This window comes from Falco cherrug, chromosome 7 (genome assembly GCF_023634085.1).
Source record: "Falco cherrug isolate bFalChe1 chromosome 7, bFalChe1.pri, whole genome shotgun sequence".
Lineage (NCBI taxonomy): Eukaryota > Metazoa > Chordata > Aves > Falconiformes > Falconidae > Falco > Falco cherrug.
The window spans coordinates 55,032,359-55,057,338 of record NC_073703.1 but is presented as its reverse complement, the minus strand read 5'-3'; the positions used below and the strand labels follow the sequence as shown (position 1 = coordinate 55,057,338).

The following is a 24,980-nucleotide window of genomic DNA, read 5'->3' as shown; positions in this document are numbered from 1 at the left end:
CTCTTTTCTTCCCTTTGCTTAAGTAAATTTTGTTCTGCAGTTATCTATTTGTATCCTTGCTTGTTTGCTATATTAAAATAATAACTAGCAATTTTCACTAATTAATTTTTATTCATTATTTAACTAGAATATGGAGTTATTTTAAGTTTTACTTTAACATAACTGTGATTTATAGGTTTTGAAGTAAATTTCTACCATCCCCTAAGCATATTCAGGGGCAGTTCTGAAAACGTACAAATAAAAACCTTGCAGTCCTTAGGATATATGTATAAATACCATTTATAAGGATAGCACAAAAAACTACATATAGTAGGTTGAGATCATTAAGTCATCTTGGAAATCAGATTTGCAGCTGCTTATGCAGAGAAGCAAGAAACGGAAGTTATTGTAAGCAAGCTGAAAATATCTGCTGTCAAAATCAGCTTGTCCTGTGATCGTCTGATTTACATCCTTCTGCTGCACAAAACAGTAGGTTCAGAGTTGCTGAATTTGATACATTTCAATGCAAAATTGGGTACCCTGATCTGTGAAAATGGAAGGGCAAGCTCTGCTTTCATTAACGCTTCATCATTACTGCTCTTTTGATTAGACAATATGTGGTGGAAAAATAATCAACACCTAGTGATGCACCTAATGCTTTCTGCAATACCTTACCAGTAGGGTTTTTTTGCCTCTAGGGTAGAGAGAAAAGGAAGAGAATTGCTTGCTATGAGCTGGAAAAGCAGCGCAGTTGGCTCTGGCAGTGAGGGGGTTGACTGACAGTCTGCAGTGCAGTGGAGTTAGCTGAGCTCCCTATATGGCTGTGGATTAGCTATATGCTAATACTGATAGGAGAAGAGGAGCTCTACGGGGCTGAGCGCAGTGAGCTGACGGTGGAGGCGATCAGAGAGTCTCAGCAGAGCTGACTCCTCAAGAGCCATGGCTGAAGGGGGTGAAGGAGGGGAAGATGAAATACAATTCCTACGAACTGTAAGTATCTGCTTTTTATAGGTCATGCAGTACATGGTTTTATGTCTCATTTCTATTCCTTTTCTGTTGTATTAAAAATAAAGTGTTGTTTCTGTGCTGCGCTTTGCCAAGTGGGAGAATTGATTTTGTCAGTGGAAAAAAAATAAAGCAAGAATATGAGCTTTAATAGCATCAGGCAGTCTCAGTGTGTTCTTCCTTGAATCTGCTCAATAGCCAGTTTGGTATAAGGAGACCTATTTCCGCTGTAATCCCCTGTGTTTGAAGTGTCCTCATCAACTTTGTACTTGGGTTTCTAAATGTAGCATGCCAAATATCTGCCCTCTGAAACTTCTGTCTAGGTTAGATTTCACTGACATTAACAGAAGCTTTGCAAATAGGAGAGCCTTAAAATGATGAATAAACCAAGCAAGCCCTTGATGACCTCTTCAGATAAACATGTATGCAGACGCACACTTGTGTGTAGGGAATACCAACAGATGTTGAAGTCGGGGCTCTGCAAGTGTTTGGGTTCTTTATCTGCTTAAAAGAAGTTTATTTTAGAAGGAGATAAGGATTTCTTTGGGAAGGGGTGTTAATTAGTGAGATAGCCTTCACTTGGTATAATTTCCTATAAAAAGCCCTCACACCATTCTTTCCTAAGGCTTTACACAAACCTAGTATGACAATCAATTTAGACTTTTAAGCAATTAGTGTTCATGCATTAATTTTTGGGAAGAGGGTAAGATCCTTTTCATGTGTCATCTTGTGTATCTCATTATTTTTACTTTACATGACTAAGAGTGTGTTGTTGTGTAACTAGCATGAAAAAACTGCTGTTGATGTGTGTATTGCCTCCTCTTTCCATACTATCTTTACTTCACCTTTATCACAAATAATGTTCCAGAAACTGTCTCCTCTAGAGCTGATACAACTTTAAAAGGATGTCTCTAAAATAAAACATGTTAAGTGCCCAAAGCAGGAAATTACAAGTCTGATTTCTGGGATGCTGGGAATATTTATTTCTGGGAATTAAAGGTTGGAGAGTGGTGATGGCTGCTGCTGCTTATGTAAATTGTTTAGGTGTGATGAAGTGTCATGAGCATTTTCAAGCTTGGAAGAATTTCACAGGGGTAGGGAAATGGCTAATTACAGTGAAGTATCCTTTCCAAAATCCCTTCCACTTTTTTGAGGTATCTCTAATACATAGTTTTATATTACTCCGCCTTTAGGAGAAGGTGTTTTTATTCAAGACTGGGGCTTTAAACGAATGTCCTTCATCCTTTTACCTTGATTGAACAGTCTTTCTCAGTGATGAAGTGAGAAGCTTTGCCTATTCATGGATAGTCTGTGTGTGCTACATGAGATGGCAATTTCTGCTGCTGTGACCCATTCTCATGCTAGAAGAACTCCACTGCACTTCTTTCCAACGGGTAAAATAAAGTGCTAAATAGAGATGGGGGCCAAAAATGGAAACAGCAAAAGTGAAACTATGCAGAAGCATTCCTTGTACTTGGCGTTAGGAAATCTTATACAGTGAAGAAATGGACTAGATTTGTCGTGGCTATCAGTTACTGTTGTCTCTGCTCCATTATAACTTCCTTCACCTTTGTGGAGAAGGGATGGATCAATTGTTGTCAATATCTCAATATAATGAGAAAGGAACCATTTATTAGGTACCAAGTGCTATGGTGACGTAAGCCTTCAGTACTAATTACTTACAGCTTTTATTGCTACCTAAACGCTGTTTGTACATAGAACCACGAAGTACAGTAGCCCTTTAGAACTCTTCCAGTGAAATTGTTGATCAATCAGGATCTTCTCGAGATTAAAATGTTTTCTGGGAATTTGGATTGCTAGTGAATGTTTCCCAGGTTTGTGTAGCTGAATCTTCCTTTGAAATTGTTGATCTCCATATTCTTATTTTTGAGGCTCTAGACAGAAGTGCTCTAGGATATTTTAGGCTCTCGGAGATAAATTTCTTAATGTATAAATTAAGATTAGACCTCTTTTGGTCCAAAAGTATGCTACAGTATTTTTTGAAAGAGCAAGTGAATTAACGCTTAAAAGTATTGTAAAATTAGGTTTTGCTTCCTTAAAGAGAAAACTTCCCTTTGTCCCTCATTTTTTGTTGGTCGTGATGATTTTTTTTCCTGGATCTAAGTTTTTGTATAGTTTTGTGCATAATTCATTAACACATAAAAATGATACCTGTATTTCTTTCTAGGGAGCAGCAGACTTGTGGACATATTTATAAACTTTCATGGAAAGCTTTTCACTATCGCTTTCTGTTAAAAGACAATCCTCATACTTGATTGATTTGGCATCAGTGGGAATGACAAAAGCCTTAAGAACAAATTTCAGAGAGGAGAGGACAGTAACACTTTCATTGTCATCATTGCTGTAGTAGTAGTAGGTCTTAAGTACTTGTTTCAAGTAAGTCCCAGTTCCTGTGTGAAGTTTTTATGTGCAATGATAGCATTTAAAGGAAGATGTTACTTATACAGTTGTGAAAATTTTCATAAGCAGTAATCAATTTAATAAAAGTCTTTGTCTTTAATTAGGAATTGTTTAACTTGGATGGGGAGCTCAAGGACAGCTTTAATGAGCAGGTGGTGTTTGTCCTGAGCCCCCAGAACAAGCAAGATATGAGCAGGACCATCCAGACAATGTATTGTGCACAGCTGTAGCATTACAGTAACTCTACCACACTCAGGTGTCTGGCCAACATCTCTGGTGTGTGCGAACCTTACAAATAATGAGATAGTGCATGCCTGTACTTATATGTAAACTTTTAAGTTTAGGCTGCTTGGTATGTAAACTATTCTTGTTTTGCACTGAGTATAAAGGCGGGCGAGCTCCTGGGACTGGGCCAGAAGCCTCACCTATGGGTTAATACATTGAGTAGGAATTTTCCCAATTACCAAGAGACTCCTGGTGCCAGCTGCAATGGGCTTCCCAGCTGAAGTGTGGGCCTGGATGATGTTAAGGTGGTAATTGGTCATGTATCCTTTTCTTAGTCTCTGTAATGCTTTGCAGTAATGATTTGATGCTTTGCTCCTATTGCTCTTTTATTATATTGTGCATAATAACTAGTACTGTTTCATTTTATCATATTGCATGCTATTTTCCTTTATTAAATTGTAATATATTAAACTGCATTTATTCTTATATTTGGTTTGGAATTAATTTTTGCTTGGTATCCAGTCAATCAGCAAAACTGTAATTTAATTTCTTATTTTTTCCCTGACTTGTAAGTTCAGTATGAATATAAATAAATATATAAATACACTTTTTTTTTTCTCAAACTGCTACCTTGCTGCTGTGTCTTTGTTATGAAATCTTTGATATTTTGTTTCTGTAATAATGCTTGGAATTGTTTCTTTAGTTTTCTTGTTAGTGGCCTTCATCCGCATTTGACTTGGATATTCAGCGTATGTGTGCTTACTTGCATGACGTGCATGGAAGGGAGAAGGAAAGCGCTTGTCACGTGTAATATGCAATACTGCTATCTCTTTGTTTCCTGTTCTGGTAATATTTGTTCTTTAGATGACTTCTCCCCTATTGTTTGTTTGTTATGCCTGCCCAAGGTATGATTATATGAGAAATTAATGAAAGTAACATTTATGCAGCATTAGGTGAGAACACGTAAGTTAACCTGTGCTGTTTTGAGGTGACATGCTGAGGGATATCCAGGGAACCCTGTTGCCCTTGGCAATGAGGATGAGTGTAAAGCATTGTTATTCGAGCCTTTCCTAGCTACTGGGACTTTAGTACTGTGACAAACTGACAAAGTCCTTTCCTCTCTGGAAATTATTCCCATGTTCTCTGTCATTCCCACTGCTGCTGAATTAATCAAATAGGAGGTGATGCCCTAGAGCAGATAGCAAGTGACTACATAGGTATTTCTGATGGAAGGAAACAAAAGCTAACAGAGCATATGACTGGGGAGAGGTGTACGTGCTGGGGGAAGTCGCAACCCTGCCCAAAACAAGGGAGCAGTTTAAATGTACTTGTAATCAAGCATATAAAAGTTGTTTACTGTTTTAGAGTCCAAATTATGGTGGTAACATTACTTAATAGGAATATTGCTTTGTTACTTTTCCTGAAATTCATCATATTAATGGAAACTGTTTCCACTTATTTTAATACAAATAAATTATTTTTTTTTTTGAGACAGCTCATAACACATTAGTCAAGAAAGTTTGGCCTTGTTTTCTATGGATCTGAACAGAGTGTGTGTTTGTGTGTATGGGTATTAGTGTGTGTATGCCTTTGTGCATGTGTCTGTGTATGCGTGCTTCTTTCCCCGACTGCTTACAAATTAATTTCTCTGAGTGACAATCGATTAGCAATTGATTCTTCTTTGACTTTTGCTGCTTTAACAGCTTGTCTCAGTGACCTAATTTTAAGTATTCTGATAAACCCCTTTAATCGCTATCTAAAAATTTACACATAGGAGTGGGAAATTGTTTTCTGTCACAGACCGAGTGTAGTTATCTGTTACACTTAAATAGCAAAGTACTGTTGTTACGAAGTCCTAGATTAGAATATTTGGATTTAATTTTTTCAAGATCTAGTCCATGTACATAGTTTTATACAATGAGTGCACAGATACTTTTTCAGGTATGGTTTTGATCGTTTGTGTGTTAAATTGCTGCTCAGAGGCAAGACAGTTGGGTGGCTCATACATGTGTATATGTGGGTACACTTTCCTATCTATATTGCTTGAAAAATAGCTTTTCTACTATCCAGATATTACAGATGAGATGGGAAGTTATCTCAGTTTTACAATATGAACTGTTGGATATAGCATGAGTTAGATTTTCTTTCTTTCCAATCATTAGCAATCTGTTGCCAAATATAAAAAGTAATTATATCATGCCTTTCAAAATTATTTTAGGAGTTGTACTCCCCAGGATTAGCATGGAATAAAACCAGTTCTTCTTTAGATGCTCTTAATAAATGGTGTTTTATCAAATCTGTGTCCCTAGTGGTGTAAGCCTAGTGATAACAAAGAATGTGTGAAGTGGGAACATTAAAATAATTAATCCTTAATCCAACTTAATATCTAATAGTTATGCTACTAACTGCATGCTGATATTCTGTAGCACACATCTGTGTGGCTTGATTCCATAAAGTACAAATATCTGCTATATAATGCTCACTGGATAAATACCTGCAATATAGAAAATTTTATGTAGTAAAAGTCAAGTAAAACCCAAGGAAAACCTTAAGATCAAATCGGTGGAATTTTCCTGAAGCCCCTTTTAAGGCAGCTGGCACAGCTTCTGCATGCTTCTTGAATAGCTGAGTGTGTTCCATGGTATTGTTTTCAAATTAATTAGGACATTTTGTCTGTTGTCGCTGAAATGTACTGCAACTCATGATACAACAGCTGTCCACTAGTCAGTCAATTCCTTTCAGCATAAAGAAAGAAAGAATAATGTTACATAAAACTTGAATTGCTTCTGAGATCTGGTGTGTACGAGGAGCTTCAGTGATTTTTGAATTAAATTGTTATGTATCTGTGTATCTATTTATCTCTGTGCATTAAATCTCCCCCTTCTGATCCTATTGGCACAATTTTTAACAATTGTATAGCAGTCTGTACTTTTAAGTCCTCTAAGAAGAAGAACAAAAACTGCACAACAAACTAAACCAAATGCTCTGCGTCTTCCACTCCATTTAAAAAAAAAAAAAAAAAAAGGTCTTTCAAATAGATTTTTTTTTTTTCTTTTTAGAACTCAGGCTATCACCAGTATAGCTACTTGCAATCACTTTTCTTGACTTCTTTTCCTTGTTTCTACCATGGAAATCATACTTAACTTTATGAATTTATCCTGGGTTAAGTTTCTTGGAGCTTGTAATGTCTTTCTTCGTCAGTAATGTTGCTCTCTTTGTTTTCACCTATTGAACTGCTGCTTTTACTCCCTGCATGTGTTTTCAACTTTATGAATAGGTTTGCCCTGTTTGTCACTATATGCAAAACTATAAGTTTGTTCTTTGCCTAGGACTATTCCTTGCTGAAGATCTAGGTAATATTATAAGATTTACAATATGACAAATTTTCTAGTGCGTCATATGCTGTAGTATGCTGTGGGTTTTTTTGATGAAATAAAGATAAGATCTTCTGCAATTAATTGCAACTTCTTTTCAAGGCAGAATTTTAAGTAAATGCTCTACTGTCCTATAAACACGACAGCCATGCCTTCAGACTGTATAGTGTGTCTGTTTTTTAGCTATGGACACACTGGTGTAGTGGTTTGATCTCTATATCAGAGTCATTCAATTAATTTGTAGCAATTTCTCTTTTGGAGTGAAATAATCTCATTTAAGTGGGTATTTCAGGCTCCTGGTAAGGAAGAGTTCTTTAGGAAAATTGCACTATGCTTAGGTGAAAAGGGGAAACACTTAAGTGGTTTGGTATGTTTAATACAATGAAAGTAGTTTGAAGTTTATTTATTGGTTGGAATTGTATAGCTGCTGTGGAGAAGAGGGGAAAGCCTCCTATAAGCCTGATAGAGCCACAAATGCATTAAAATTTCATAGAACTTAACATAATTTTTCTTGATATACTTGAGTCTTATCTCTGAGTTAAGATCTTGAGGTCTGTTCCCAGTTTGTGGTACATATACAGAATGAATTGAATGTTTATGCTGCCAAAAGCTTGCAATTAAAATAAAAGGAAAGATAATAGAGGAAAGCAAAAAGGGAATATGAGAAGGCAGTGAAATGATATCCAACATGTTAGGTAGTAATTTTTCTGTTCTAGTTACAGAAACAATTATAACGTAGATTGAATGGTGTCATGAGGAAAAAAACACTTGCTTTAATAAATATTCTGGAAAAATGCATTTTCTAGGTGATAGTGTATTGAAAGACTATCCAGTAAAGGGAGGCAGAAAGGAGAAAAGGTAAATAGAATTTTTGAAGATACAACAGGTGGACAATGAAGACTTGCATCTTGATTACTCAGAGGTATAGTTGAGTTAGGGACACACTTCTAAAGGTCCTGATGTTACAGGCTGCTGTTGGAGATGGTACATTGCTTGATCTGTTTCCCTGAATCTATAGAACAGCCTGTAAACCTAGATTTTCCAACAAGGATGTAGAGCAATAATGTTCAGAGATGTATTGTACACTGCATGTTGTATTATATGTAATTATAGTACATGCATGTATGATACATGTATGTATACATATGTCACATGATATATGTATATATCCCACAAATAAGTATGGGATTTATGTAATGAGTTGTACTTCTGCCAGCTGATTCATATTGGCCCAGTCTACACCAGTTAAAAACAAAGCAACGTTGCACTACATGAACTCAGCAGTGTGCTTTGCAACTGTTTGTTTCTACAGCTTAAATTAAAAAAATTGCTATTTCAAAAAGTAATCAGTTTATGTATTAAAATATATTATAAATACAATGTGTTGTTACAAAATGCTTGTAAGATTGAATACAGTCGTGATAGATTTAACTCCTAGGATAGAACTAACTCCTTGTCAGTTTTTCTTTTCTTTTTTTTTTTTACAATCAAACAAAACTCCTCAATCTCATCTTAGAATGTTAGTGAATTAAAAGCCTTTTTGATAGGATTTGTGACCATGCAATAATCCTAAACAAATGCTCCAAGCATACATTTCCTTATTTCCCCCTAGCCCCACCAGTGGCTGTTGGGGGATTTGTCTTGTGCTCAAGCTCTGCTGTTTGGTGTCTGAAGGGGGATTAATATCTTTGGTAATAAACAGTGAGTTTGCTAGTGATGTTCCCACATTTTTATAGAATGCAGCAAGTGGATTGCCTGATCTGTGTGCCTCTTTACTAATCCCCTGCCATGCTAACTGGATGTGATTCATATTGAAATCCAGCTGTGCATATTGCTTCTTTCTCAGTTCCCATGGCAGTGCTGTGACCACACATCTAAATGCTGCCAGGTGCATTAGATACAGATTCCAAAAATTACAACAGGGTTGTGGGCAGGGAGGAGAAGAAAAATAAATTTGGCACACAGTTATTTAGAATATATTGAGGTCAATCACAGGACACTATTTTAAAGTCATGTATTTCTTGACTTCGTTCATGAAACACATATTTTCCCAAATGGCACATAATAACAGTGCAGATACATAATAAGCACAGACTTAGACAGTAAAATTTTCATCTCCATTTAAGAAAACAATAGCTAACGTAAACACACTTTAAAAGATTCTGAAATAAACTGAAATATTCATTGATGCATACATTTATGCCTCATGTTTTACTTGCTCAATTTAGAAACTTTAACATTCTGTTTAATATCATTAGAAGTCACCAGACCATTCCATATGTAGTGATTTTGGTGCTGAAAGATTTAAAATTGTGTACCAGGCACTACTTTAAAAGTATGTATGTTGTTCTAATTGCAGAAGATGTTTTGCTCCTAAAAACATACTTGGTTAACTTTTGGAATCTTATTTTTTGGAAAGTTACAGTAATGTTCTGAAGCACAACCGGCAAATAAGTGACATCCTCGGAGTGTGTCTAAAGTAGTTCAAGATCAGGATATGCATAGGGATTATAAAAATCTACAGGAGAGTTCTGCCCCCCTACCCTGATCTGCTTCTGGTAGTGTCTCACGTGCAGTATGATGTATACATACATGTGTTGGTCAGCCATTGCACACCTGCTGTCAGTCAACTCTTGGTCTTAACAGATGTGGATAAGCTGTAAATAGGAGCTGCTGGCCAGTCTGTTGATCAGGTAACCTCTCTTTTCCTGTTCCCTCTTTTGGCATGTCATGTCTATAGTGAGAAGTGGCAGCTTCAATCAGTAGAAGCAATGGCAGAGGCAACAGCAACATAAGGTGAAAGATTCAATACTAACATCAGGTTTGCTCCTTCTACTGGGCTTTTATCCAAATAAGCAAGTGCTAGTTCCTCAGTAAGACGAGTAGTCAGCACATGTCTCTGCTATTTTTAGCCCACAACAAACATGTCTGTCAATCTTGAGCATTTCGGCTACTTCAGCACTCAACCAGGTTCTCCAACGCCTTGTATCAGAAATCCAATTTCCCTTGACCCAATTGCAACAACTTGAATTCTCTTCAATAACAATATGGTACAAAAGAACTGCAACTTAAATAAAATCCTTTACAAATTAATTGTATGAACAATAGAATTTCAACTCAGAAACTTGAAACAGCTGCTTAGCAGAAGATGCAGAACTAATTTAAAACACTGAAGTTTTAACACGCTTTCAAACTGCATCAGCAATACTACGTACAAGGATCATCAAGCTTAGAATATATAATAAAGTGCCTCGGATGATTCACTAAATTGTTTAAAGCCAAATGACTTCCATCTCCCAAGGCTCCCTCTGAAGTTCATTGACTACACTGTCTCAACTTTTCCGTATATGGAAAATGCCCAGAGGACCTAGTACATATTAAAGACACAATGTCAGTAGTTTGTCGAACTCAGAAGCTCTTTGATAATGTATAGAAACATTGATACAGTCAGTTAACATTTTGGTTAAAGAAAAATAAAAAATACCACCCCCACCCCCCCCCCCCCCAAACTGTCAGTATTATATTCCAAGTTACTAATGTAACCTTCTAAAATGCATATCTATCTCTGTTGCACTTCCCAAAAGATCAGAATCAACAGAGTTTATAGTTCCTATGTTGCCAAAGCTGGGAAAGGTAGACTTGTAGACTTCAGAATTTTGAAGACCTCAGTCTGAGCTTGTATGCCATGCCTGCCTTTGTTGTTACCAGGTAAACTTGTCATGAAGAACATTGACAGGACAAAAGATTCCTTGCTGCATACGTGTTGACAATCACAGGAAAAAGTGCTAATAACGGATAAATAAGATTTGATTTTCTGATCAGTCACTATCTGTGGGACTTAAATAGTGATTGTGTTAATAATGTGCGCCAAACCTTCATCTAAGACTGCATATTTTCCTTTATGTGCTGTTTACACACATTAGAATTAATAAGGAGTGAGGTTTTTAAAATGTATGGAACAATATTAGCTTTTTAATTTGCAGACCCTAAACTTTTTCTGTAAGAGTTGTGAGTTGCTGTAGAGTGAATTTAAGACTCCTTACTTGCTTTCTTAGTAAGATTATGCAGAACTTTTGGAAATAGTCCTGCCTGAATAATGTGGGATTTGGCCTTCATTGTCTTCATTTATTTCAGTTACTTCGTTACCATGCCTGGAAATAGTTGTAGGTAATCTGGTATAGGTGAAGTTGCAGGGAGTGGCTGATGCTGACTAGCACTTTTGATGGCTGAATCACCCAGGTGTTTCAATCGGTATGTTAGAAGCATTGTTTTCAACTATTTTTTTTAGCACAATGTAACTAACATGTGAGTGCAAAGCTTTCAAAATATCAAGAGTTTTTTCTACTTGCTAGACTGGATCTTAGGTGACTGTCTTGGGTAAGATTAAATTGGCCCCATCTTAAATGTAACTCTATGCTGTGAGTGGGAAAAGTAGTTGTGTGCTTGAATACATAGTACCTCAATACTAATACTTAAACAGAACCTTGATTCTCATAGATAGGTAATCTCACTGGAATCAGTGATCATTGATGGATGATTATTAAAGTTCCAACTGAGTCTCATGAAACTGAAATTTAGCAGTTTTAGTGACCCTTCTGCTGTTACAACCCTTAAAGAAATTCTATTAATCAATGTAAATCTCTTCCATTAGTCACTGGGAATGTCAATTATTTGTGTTTGGTTTTACATGATTTATTTATTGTGTGTATTGTGGTTTTGCTCAAGATATCCATGACCTTTTAAAAATTTCTTCTGCATATATATATATGTGGTAAAATTTTTGATCTTGTACAGATCCAAAAACTTTCTGCCTGTACAATTAAGTGACATTGATATTACCTGGTCCAATATAAGATGCAATGTAGCATATTTGGATTATAGGATTATCTTCAAATTTGTATCTAATCAGACCCATAAATTTTTTTCTTATGTTTATCTTTGTACAGATGTTGATGTATCTTTTTTGTATAATAATGATCTTGATGTATTTCTTGGAGTGTTTAAAACTGTTTTTGATATCAGATATTTATAAAGATAGAAAAAAATGGTTGCTTTATATGCAACTAATAAAATCAACTATGATAGCACTTAGGAAAAAAACTTCAATAATAGAAGTGTATTAATATAAATTGGTGTTTTAAAAGAGAAGGAAAATTGAGGAGATATTATAGGACTTTTTAGCACCTTTGTGGTTTTAAGGCAATGATTTTATGCAGCACTGAAAAGATAAACTTAAGGGACAAAGCTTGTTTTATAGAAGTGAATATAATGGTGTTCCTGAAGGGTATAGGATGTGGGATTTTATTCTTCACCAGTGATGTGAACATTCTCCCATTGTTACTTCAGTTTAATGTGTGAAATGGTAAGGGTATTTCAAACTTGGCTTGACAAAGAACTGTTTTGCTTTACTCATGCTAATCCACCTGAGTTTCAGAATTTTGTTACACATTTTGCACCTGATCTTCTTTATGCACAAAATTAACTATGCTGTATGGTATGCTTGTATGATTGCGAATGTTAAAGCAGCATATAGCAGCTACTAAACCAGCCAGATGTAAACAAATGGTGAGGTTTAAAAGAAGAACCTGGTATGATACATCATTCATTGTAAATGTTGTTTAAACAGCTAGTTTGTTCTTCTAATATAGAATACATTCTAATCTCTAGGTTGTTACGCAATAATGAGTCTCCTCAAGGAGGAAAAAAGTAGGTTATCACCTGCATTTAAAACTTCCACTTCTCAAAGTATATTGATAATGTTAAATAATTTACTTTATTAGGGAAGGGCATTTTATAAGAAGAGAAAATGTTTCTCACAGACTTTTGAACGTTCTTGCTTTGAAATGACACTGTTTGATGACTCATTGTGAAAGCCCTAGCTAGCCCAAGTGCAGATAATTTACAGAAGCTGTCATTAATGACCTTTTACTGCTAACCAGAGTATAGTTCCTACTTCTTGTCACACCATTGCACAAACAATAAGCTATAAAACTGTATCCACTCCTGCCTTGTTATTGAAAAAACCACAAACTTTGAGGGAAGCTGAGTCAGGAAGTACAGTCCCTCCATGATTAAGCTGAAATTCAGGAATCTTGATGGTATGGAAGATTCTAGATTCACTCTGAGCATGTAACTTTCATTTCATGACAGAGGTTTATTTTTGTTAGTAAGACTTATTAATTTTTATTTTCCAGGGATCTTTCTACATCAGCTTCTCTCAAGCTTGACTTTAGGCTTAAAAACCAACATTGACTAAGTAAGGGTCTGTATATAAGGCTTATGTTACCACTCTAACTGGCAAATTGACCTTTCTTATCCTTGCCAATATGAAGACCATTTAGAATCATAAACCACAACATTCTAAAGGGTGAAATGCATTCACCACAACATAGAAAATGGGGGGACAAAATCTTCAAGGAAAAAATAATGATGGCCAAAAGGTGATAGTTGTGATATTCTGTTATAGGTAATCTGTGACATCAGCAGAATGTTTCTAGAGCTGTTTAGAAAATTAAACACATAATTGCACAGCTCTATCCTGTATTCATGCAATCTAACTTTATCCTAATCAATTTACTACTTTTATTTTTCACATCTGTGTTTCTTTTCTTTGTTTATCTATAAAAACAGAAAGCAGCAGTAATAACAGAAGTCAGTAATAACATGGGAGATGATGGAAGATTATCCTGACCTCAGGCTACTTCCAGGCAACATCAGTTAACTATATCCAACCTCTTTATTTTTGTGCATCTCTTAAATCTCCAGAACCCATTGCTGTAGGGAAACACTCTATCAGATGTCTGTGTAATTTAGCTATCTCAGAACACCAGATTCAGACATCAACTTCTGTGTACTCTGTTTTTTCTTCCTATCATTTCTTGAGACAGGTGTTTTCACAGTAAGTAAACTGGAGCTTGCAGTTACAATAGAAGTTGCTGAGCTATTCCTTTCAAGTGCAGCTGCAGAGGACAGAGGCAAAGACATGGTTATTATTTACTGAAAAGCAGGTACACTGTATAAACCTGGCAAAAGTAGTGAGCTTTTCGCAGTGCTGAGAGTTAGCCCACATCAGATCATGTCACTGTCCAGGTGTTGCTTTCTTTGGTAGTTGAGGTAGCATCTCCAGGGTAACTTCTATCTCCTTTTGTTCAAGCGGAGATTTACGTAGTCAGGGTTCTTGGCATATATGACCTTTGCTTGGTTTCTTTAAATGGTTGTCAGTTCTGTACCTTTTTCATACTGGTCAGATACAAGGTTAGTGGTTTGATTGTAGGATAACTGCACATTGATCAGGTGAGCACTTCTGGGGTGACACACAAAGCAGAGTTACAATGTTTGCAGAAATACTGCCTTAGACAATATTGGGCAATGTGCTGCTGTCCTAAAATAGTGGTCTGAAGCAATGGCAACACCTGCTTCTTCCCAAGTACTACTTCTCCTGTTACAATATTATATATGTATAGCAATTGCTGTTCACTCTGGCTTCTTTCTGTCTAGTACATGCATAGTTTGCATGGTTCTTGACTGCTGGTTGTGCTTGGATCTCTCGTTGCAGGCCTTGGCTTCAGTTATTTGCAAGTTAGTGTAATGTTCATATGTAGAACTCCATACAATGTTAGAGCTATGTGTAAGGATCAGTCCTTAGTAGTTACAAGTGATGAAACTGTACTGTTGCTAAATAGTAATTTGTTGGAAGGCAAATGTGCTTCACGTGAAAGCTTGCAGATTCAAAAAGGGAGATCTAATGCATAGTTGAACAGCCAAAACTAATCAGAAACTTAATTTCTATGTTTATATAAAGATTTGCTGGTGAAAAAATGATTCAACTTTAAACAAGAAGACCAACTACTTCTTGTATTACATTGAGCAAAGGTAATTTCAGTCCAGTGATCTAACAGTGGTCAAACTTGACAGAATTACCTTAAACTATCTCAAGTGAACCATGATTAAAATCTGAGGTTTAGCTTAATTAATATGCTCTGAAGGACTATTAATATTTGCAGCTGGTCTTCTTTAAGTTATGGTGTTAATGTAAGTAAACAAAATAATGTCTAGTACCTATGATGGAATATGAATCATAGAAGGGTTTGGGTTAGAAGGGACCCTAAGGACCATCTAGTTCCAGCCCCCGTGCCATGGGCAGGGACACCTTCCACTAGACCAGGCTGCTCAAACTCCCAACCAACCTTGCCTTGAACACTTCCAGGGATGGGGCATCCACAGCTTCTCTGGACAACCTGTTCCAGTGCCTCACCACTCTCATAGTGAAGAATTTCTTCCTAAAATCTAATTTAAACCTACCCCCTTTTAGTTTAAAAGTGTAATGATATGGTTTTAATATATAGACTATCTTGAAAAGAATTTTTTGTAAAAAATATTTGAGTGGTTTTGACTTAAAAACTGGTAATACCGTTGCATCCAGTTGAAGGCTAGTGTCTACTTAGGTGCTTTATAAACAGAAGAAAACGGCACATTCTCTGATAAAAAGAATTTACTTTAATCTGTGGTTGGACAGGCTGTAGATGAGCACACAAGGAAAATGAGACTTTTGTCAGTATGAAAAGGAGTAAATCATAACGCAATTGAAATGTTACACAGCAAGATGAAGGTGTTAAAATAAACTAAACCCCCCAAAAACAGAAAAGAGGAAATAGGTTGTGTGTTATGTCTGCAGGGAACTTTCAACTGTGGGAGGTGGTAATGTCCCCAAACCAAAACAAAAAAAACAAACCCAAACTTGAATATTTTGTAGATGGACATTTGTGATTAGTACCACAAATTTATCAGAAATGGGATTTTGCTTGATTGAAGGGATGGCAGCTAAAGAAGGGATAAGTTGTAAAAGATTTATTTAATGCGATAGGAAGGAGAAGGGAAAAGGCTAAGGTGCAATTATCCCACAGAGATGGAATATGGTGTGACAAGAAAGATAGTAATACCATAATGATGATTAAAAAAAAAAAAAAGTATGGGGGTAAACTTGGGTAAGGAGACCAAGAATCTTTGTATTCATTATGAAGTATACATTAACAGCAAATATTCACAAGGAGAGATTGGAAAAAGAGGCTGAGACACTATCTCATACACATTTCCCCTTTAGCTCTACCTGAGGCTGTAAAAGCCAGTGTGAGAACAACTGTCCTAAAGTCTCTTGTTGCTTGAGGTCGTAACAAATTCAATAAATTATAAGAAATGGCAGGCTTTTTATTCATTTTGACATGCATGGCTTGCCAAAATAGGGAATCTTAAAAGGAATTTGCTTGCTCTGGATGGGAAAAATGACAAAAAAGTAGGTATTTTTTGTGGAAAAGAAAAAAATTCAAAGTGGAGTCTACATTCAAAAAATGAGCAAGGCCCCATATTCTTGAACACAGAAGGAATGCAACAGATCAGAACTTTGTTCTCAGCAAAGTATCTTTATGTCATTACTTGTCAAAGTTCATCTTCGTAGGTTCTTTTTCAGACTTGAAAAGTCATTGAGACTTTCCAGTCTTTCTGTTTACTGTCTCTGCCTTATTTTTACTACACAGCATCCATCTGAAGTATCTTTGCGTAGTCTGGCATTTGCTTTCATTCATGTGGAAATATTTATTTGCGTGTCACAGGAACATAGGAATGGAAAGAACTTTTTGAGTCACTGAATCCATTTTGAACTGAAGTACAATTTTTAAGCTAATTATATCTCTTCCCCTGCTGCTTTTGTCAAGGTACCAATCCATCGATACAGTAATCTTCCTTCAGTTTTTCAACTTAAATGTATTTATATAATTCTAGATCTTTTTCATGTGACGGTGTCATCTGTCAATATATTTATAAAGAAGAATTCTATTCCCTCTCTAGTTTGACTTTTCTGGAATAAGTAACCTGAGTTTGTTTAGCTTACTTCCATATAACTGGATCTTTGGTTTCTTCACAATTCTGTTTATACTCCTGCCTGCTGAGTCCCTCTTAAACATAGGTGACGACCATTTCTTGGACAGTGACATAATACTTTCCTATTTACTTGACAAGAACTTGCTCACCCTTCATAACAAGGCCATATTGACATATTTTAAAGAATATAAATTCAACCCAGAGACCAACCTAAGAGGAGACAAGCTATACTTTTAACTCTTTTCTGAAGGCTGCAAAGTCTCTGACTATGCTAGCAAATAGAGATAGCCTCAGTCAATTCTCTAGTCTTGAGGTGAAGTGGAAGTGAGCGACTTACATGCATATAGCAAAACTAATTCCCCAGGGTGACCGTAACTGTACTGCTTATTGGGAACAATCCCTGGCCTATTTGGTACCCCAAGTTATGCTAAGGTATTTTCTGGCAAGGCTCTGGTAGGTACGATGCAACACACTTCCAAGGTTCCTGCAGAGTTAAATGTGTGGTCTTCTGTCAGTACAGTCACTGTACTGTTTTCAAGAAAGTAGTGGATGTCAGGTACTCCAGTGGTCATTAGTCTATACACTGCTGTTGGTTAAAGAGGAGCTTCATACTGCTTTTGATGCTCTAAAGGGTATTCTTTTCTGATAGTTACATTTCTGTTCAGTGTCACATTTTAGTTTTGAAGGAATTTTAATTCAGAAAGAAGTAATTCTGGGAATATCCTTTCTTTTTACACATCATAGGGAAGAACCATAAAATCATTTAGGTTGGAAAAAACCTTTCAGATCATCTAGTCCAACTGTAAACCTAACACTGTCAAGTCCTTAGGGACTACTCAACCATGTCCCTAAGTGCCACATCTAACCTCTTTTAAATACTTCCAGGGATGGTGACTCAACACCTCTCTGGGCAGCCTGTTCCAGTGCTTGACCAAGCTTCCAGTAAAGAAATTTTTCCCATTAGCCAAATGAAACCTCTCCTGGCACAATTTAAGGCAGTTTTCTCTTGTCCTGTTGCTTGTTATCTGGGAGAGGAGACCAACAAGTGCCTTGCTATAGCCTCCTTTCAGGTAGTTGTAGAGAGCAATAAGGTCTCCCCTCAGCCTCCTCATTTCCAGACTAAAACAACCCCAGTTCCCTCTACTGGTCCTCATAAGACTTATGCTCCAGACCCTTCACTAGCTCTGTTGCCCTTCACTGGACACGCTCCAGCACCTCTACAGCCCTCCTGAAGTGAAGGGCCTAAAAACTGAACATAGTACTTGAGGTGCGGCCTCATCAGTGCCGAGTACAGGGGGACAATCACTGCCCTTGTCCTGCTGGCCACAGTTTCAGATACAGGCCAGGATGCTGTTGGCCTTCTTGGCCACCTGGGCACGCTGCTGGCTCATGTTCACCCGGCCATCAGCCAGCACCTCCAGGTCCTTTTCTGCTAGGCAGCTTCCCAGCTGCTCTGCCCCATCAGTCGATGCCTCAGCCCATGGGTCCAGCCTGTCCAGATCCCCCTGCAAAGCCTGCCTGCCCTCCAGAAGATCAGCACTCCCCCACCCAACATGGTGTCGTCTGCAAACTGACTGAGGGTGCACTCAATCCCCTTGTCCAGATCGTTAATATAGATATTAAACTTAGCTGGCCCCAGTACCGAGCCCTGGCGAACACCACTTGTGACCAGGCACCAGCTAACCTTAACTCCGTCCACCGCCACTCTTTGGGCTCAGCTGTTCAGCCAGCTCTTAACCCAGCGCAGAGTGCACCCATCCAGGCCATGAGCAGCCAGTGTCTCCAGGAGAATGCTGTGGGAGATGGTGCCAAAGGCTTTACTGAAGTCCAGGTAAACAACATCCACAGCCTTTCCCTCATTCACTAAGCAGGTCACCTTGCCAGAAGATTTCTGTGGATTAAAATCTCTGATGTTTCTTAGGCTGTTTTATAGGAATTCATGTTAGGATAATCACTTCTGTAATTCTGTTGAGAAATATCTGAAATCACATTATTGAAATGTGTAGCCATTTTTCTCCATCAGTTATGAATGATTTTTGCTTATTATTTTTTTTTATCTGGATAGCACTGCAGACCTTCAGATTCTGAAATACTTTGAGGTGAGGTATGCTCTGCTGCTTCTGGCTGTCTTTAATACACCCTGTTCAGAGACTTTTCTTATGAAAACCTATTACAACAGGTAGAAAGTTTAAAATGTTTGTAATTTCTCCTTAGTTTGAGAAAGTTTTTGTTTCATCGTTGACATTTTTCTAATTCTTTATAGAACCAATCCTGGTTCCTGATACTGGAGGTGTAAGGGGTTTTACTTAAGATAAATATGACAGCTCTGGCTTTGGCAAATTCTTTGGAACTCTGATATGTATTTCAGTATGAAATATAGATTATTCTAAAATCTCACATTTTCAGTATAGCATCTTACCATTTGCCTTTCCATTTTGTTGGTAACAGATGAGATGAATAACATGAGGCAAAGGTGAATGAACTTGAATGGATGAATGGAGCAGTCTGTTAACAGGTTATCTGGTGCCACTTACTGATGTAGTTCTTCTAACAGTGTTTACTCACCCATCTTTTTACTATTGTCACAAGGCACGGGACTTTTCAGGAAGTATACTCTCTGAGGCAGAATCAGCCAGCAAAAAAGGTTTTAGTGCCAAATTAGAAGGAAGAATTTAGGAGTAGCGCTGTAGCTTGTCCATAGGCCAGAACTCTCCTGATCAGTTTTACAGTCTTAGCTGGATTTCTGTCACTGAGAGAACCATCCTTAAGCAGCAGGAAGGGCATTCCTGACCATTGAGGGTTTATGAAGAATTTGGTGTTGTAAGAAAATGTAAGCAAGTTGCTGACTTAGAGGGATGTCAGTCTTTTAATGTGCTTATCCTTGGTATCTGAGGTAGTGAAATGTTTTTGCTCATGTATAATGGATATCAAGGGCAGCCCTAAGGTTAAATACCTTGTGCTTATGATGCACATGGTGAACACTTGAATCCAAGGCGATCAGTGGCCATTAGGGCAGAACTAAAGCTAACTGCTGTACTATCCTTCTCCATCACTGCACGATACAGTTTATTTCTGCAGATTATAAAATAGTTTATGCTAAAAATTTCCCAGAAAACTTGACTGTGCCCTTATCACTATGGCTTTAGAGCTGGAAAATCCTTTTCTTGGAGCATGCATTAATTAGGTCTGAGGTAAAAGGCAAACATATCGCAGAAAAGACAGTTTCTTGCTCAGCTAGCAAGAGGGAATTTTTATAGCTGTGATTCTTTTAAGCATGGGACACCTATGATATTATCAAATTCAACAGTAGAAATGCAGTTCCTAACAAAGACAAGGAAAGATTTAAGTCAGCATTCTTTTTTTTTTTTTTTTTTTTTTTTTTACATTCACAGTTAAGCCATGCCCCTCAGTTTACTTGGAACCATTGTTGCTAATAAGTAATTATATTAATATGATGAAGTCTTGCATTGCACAAAAAACTTCTCTGCAGTTCTCTGGCAAAGATTTCTAAAATAGAAAACTATGGCTGAAATATTCTGTAAAGCCCTGTAAAAATCCCTCCCCTGAGCTTCCACTTGCAGGTAGGATTTAAGTGACCTAATAAAGCCTCAAAGTGGTGCATTGCCATTTATTTGGCTGCCTGTGTGCTTCCAACAAATGTTTCAAAATGCTGTAATTTTTTTTTCTGTGGGAGTGAGCTCCATGGAAACCATATCCAGTTTAACTCTTAAGGAATCTTGTCACTGTAGAGAAACCCTTTTATCTAATGATTAAATCTACTCTGGTCTCCTTTTAACAGTCTGCCTTTCCTTCCTACCTCTTCCCCTAAGCAAGGTTTTGTCAAGTGTGAATGCAATTGATCCTTTGGTTTAGGATGTCATCACTTCAGAATAATTCTTCATGTTTTCCTCTTGAACAAGCACAGAAAAACAGGGTAAGGACAAAGGAAAGGTAAGATGATGAGTCAGACTGTAGTCTCACAATTTGCAGGAACAGTATCATTGCCACCTTTGAAGTTCAGGGCATGGGAAACAAAGTATGATGAGTATGGAAATATGCTTGTGTGAAATGATGCTGAAATAATTGTGACCTTTAGAAAAGAAACAGTGCTGTGACAGACCTAATCTATAAGTTACATAGGAATGCCTTTCATTCTGTTTCATGGCCTAAGGTAAATTTTGAAGGTGAAAGGTGAAAAATTCCTTTCTAAAGAACCATATTGAAGTAAAAGTCTCATCTTCACAAAGAATTAAACACAGTAGAGGATGGATGTAGGTTTTATAATAAGAAATGTACAAGGGTTTTGCAAGGAGTTCTGCATCCTACTACATGAGAAATCAGGTAACATCTGTACATTTGAAAATTTAGGAGGAAGTTTCCAGAAAATGTTATAACTGACGCTTTCAGATTTGCATGGTAATTTGTGGAGTGTACAAGAAAGGAGAAGGTTGGTGGTGAATATTTTCTACTTTCCTCAAAACAACAGTGTTCGCTATAAACCACAATGACATGTCCATAGCTAGACCACTGATTTGACTGCTTCTGAAATTGAGCCAAAACCTAATGAAATATATTTTTGTAGATTTTAGTTGTTTTCAGTCAGCTGTCTGTCTCATGTTGAAGCCTGATGCCTGGTGCATACTGAATATAGATTTCCCCTGCCTTCTACCTACCTGTTCTCTCTTAACCAGGTGCCATGTTGGGAATCTACAAGGGCATTAAATTCAACTGATGTTAGCTTTCTGCCTACACTTCCATTGTACTGTCGTTGCACTATTGCTTAGCCATTATAATGAGGCTGTACAGAAATACTGATGATTTGCCTGAGACCATCACATCACGCTGTGTTGAAATGAATCTGTATGTTACTATTGTGAGTCCTATCAGAATAGATGGCATTGTTTACTTTTTTTAATTGTTATTCTAAATTACTGCTTTTTCTACTTGGTAGAAGACATAGCTATAAAAATTTAGCACAGCTTGAAAACTATATGCATTTTATTATAGCTGAAATTATTTTGTTGTGTGCTTGTATCACCAGAGGCTTTAATGGTACTACATGTAGTAGTGCGGACAGAGCATTTTTAAAGAATGTCCCACTTCTTTGGACCTGAAATTTACTAAAACAAAAACATAACTTACTTGAATTATTGTTTTGTGCCACATTGCTTACAAAATACTGTCAGAGAGTATGGACCTTCTTCCTAGCTGAAACTCTAGTCTAGGAAAAAAAGATTAAATGTCTTCTAGAATGGTAGCACCAACCATTGTTTTGGTGAAGTCAAATCTATTTCAAGTTCTACCAGACAACCTGCATTAACTGATGAGCAGGATAGGAGTCTCCTCTCACTTCTTTTTGCCAGGAATAACACATCTGAAGGAAGTTGTTGTTACAGCCCCAGGACCATGTATGTAACATTTGACATGTAAATTCAATTTAATTTACACTCTCTGTGGACATCACTGACCAAAAATGTGCAGGTTAACTTCACAGAATAAAGCTATAGTTCTATTTTTTTTAAAAAATCTTTTAGGATCTTGCGTTTCAAAGTCATGCCACATTAGCAAAAAAATATTTTAGTTAATGTAAATACTCAGAGTATCCTCTTCTCTCTAAAACAGGAAAAAGCACAGTTCTAAAGCCTGGTAGCAACTGGAAAGGGTCTGTCTGTCATCAGGTGATCCAAGAGAGTGTTTTCTAATTTTTAATACACAGTTATATGATAAATGCTCTTTGCTTTTCAAACCAATATACAAATGACAGTTTCATAGCTATGTTCTTCATATTTTTTGGTATGCAAAACTTTTTTTTTTTTCCAAGCCATCCTTTCAGATCTTTTAAAAAACTTGTTCTCTGGATTAAAATTTCAGTGTGACATGGAAAATCAAATGATAAATATTTCCCTTTAGCCACCCTTACTGTTATTTTTACTGATTATATGTACTAGTTTGAATATTATTTTTTTATTTCCTTTATATTTTTGATGTGAACTTTTGCTAAGCAGAGCTCATTAGTTAAAAAATGAATATATTCAGAAATTGCTTCTGTGCCACTGTGATTAGTCTTTATTCAGTCTTTTAATTGAGTGTGATGAGTTCTTCATATCTTAATGTGTGTGGCAACACATAACTACAACTGTTCAGTAAGACAAATTATCTTTTGTAAATATTTTCAGGCATACAGGGAGAAAATTGAGACCAGTAGGTTTATTACCTCTGTTTTTTGGCGTACGAACAAGCTGACTTGTTCTTTGTATCCCCTAATTGGGTATCTGTTATGCTAGCATAGTACAATAAACGATAAATGAGCGTCTGATTTATTGCAGTATTTTCTTAATTTTGGTGAACAAAGAAGTTTACTTAAAATGAAGATTATTAGAGGCCCAAAGAAGAGGAGGGAATAAAAGAGGAATATTAAGTCCTCTGAATAATAATTTTTGAATTCTCTTTAAAATAAACAAACAACATGCCTTTAAGAGATTCTGCTTAAATAAGACAGCTTTTCTCATTTTTTTTCTTTTACAATAATTGAAGCACTAAGTAAATATTCCATCTAGACACATATATCTTTCTGTAGAAAGGGGTAGAATTAGTTGGTTTCTTCTTCTATCTCAGATGACCATAATCCACAATAGATTTGCAAGTCATATCGGTATAAGAATTTTTTAATAAAAAAAAAAAAGAGGGGGACACACATGTAAATATGTATCTTGAAAAATAGGGAAGAATTTGAAAAACAGATTATGTTACTTAAATCCTTACAGTTAACAAAACATGGACTGGGGAGAGGGAATAGAAGCCATAAATACATCAAGCTGGGACACAAGATAAATTCAGAGAACCAAATAGTTAATGAGACTAAACAGAAAATTACTGGAACTATGTGAACTATCCTAACTGGCATACTAAAAAATCCAGCCTGGAATGAAGAGAGCCCCCTACTTAGAAAGCCTCTTCCCCACAGAACATGCTCCATGAAAATAAAAGAGGATTGTACCTTTAAATGGAGACAAGGCTTGTAAAAACCAGTTAATGTTAAGTGTGACTAAAAGTAATTGTAAGCAATTGTTCAAAGTGTATATAAAATTTGACTATGTGTTAAGAAGGGCTTTGTGGATTAGCACCTAGCACCCATCTCTGCTCAGACATGCAATACACAAGTATCTCAATTATGTGTGTGGATCGGCTCTTGCACACCCAGATTTGGGATAACAATATCACTCCCTGTCTCAACCTTAATTCACCAATTTCCTAATGCAGAACAGAAAATTCATTTCTCCATATGTATTTTGTCAGCTGCTTATTTTTTTTAATTTTTGTTATTCCATGTAATAATATCAAAGACTTATAGCCTTGGACCAACATTTAATTATGTTTGGTGTGCTAGAATCTCAGACCACAAAAGTGGTCTTAACTCAAAAAGTCAATAATCTTTCACATCTATCTGGTAAACAGCTCTTGTAACTTCAATCAAACATCACATGATAAGATTTAATATAATGCAAGTACCATTATTATTTTGGTCATGAAATTGATTGTCTTGAATATTTGTTATCAGCCAAGAGAAAACTGAGGTCTAGGAAATATGTTACTTGGACGGTAGGAAGCAGAAAAGAGTAGAACATTAGCATGCTTGACCAGTTCCAATATAAAAAAAGAGCTTTAATAATAAAAAGCATTGAATAAAATAAAATTGTTACTCAAGTAAAAGCATTGGAACTAAAACATGAGATAAGCACTTAAACTGTGGAGGCACACAAAAGTATATACTTTCTGTACAAAAAGCAGAAAAGTGCCAATTGAGTCACTGAATTTGTACTCTCAGACAAATAAAAGAAATTTAAGTAAGATGTATTGGGAGGTTTGCCTGCAAGGAAGAAGATAAACAGAGGCTTGTAGGAACAAGGGAAGCAGGAGGCTCTTCAAATGCAAACTGGTACAAGCTGCTGTTATTGCCAAGTTTGTTGGTCATGTTAAGAACAGCCAGCTCAGTTCTGAGATGCTGAGGTTGAGATGTTTAAACAAAATTCTGAGGGGAAGCACTTTATTTGGGAGGTGGGTTTTATTTTAATTTCTCAGCATATGTTATCCAGTGCAGGCTGA

At 36.6% G+C, this 24,980-nt stretch overlaps 1 protein-coding gene across 1 annotated transcript in view; it reads left to right on the top strand.

Moving 5' to 3' along the window:
- The first annotated feature begins 823 nt into the window (after positions 1 to 823).
- Positions 824 to 24,980, top strand: part of RYR3 (ryanodine receptor 3) — a 233,215-nt gene continuing 209,058 nt past the window's right edge. Inside the window, exon 1 of the mRNA XM_055716387.1 lies at positions 824 to 969. Within this exon, the coding sequence (XP_055572362.1) occupies positions 919 to 969 (51 nt within the window). The 5' untranslated portion in view covers positions 824 to 918. The remainder of the gene's footprint in view (positions 970 to 24,980) is intronic.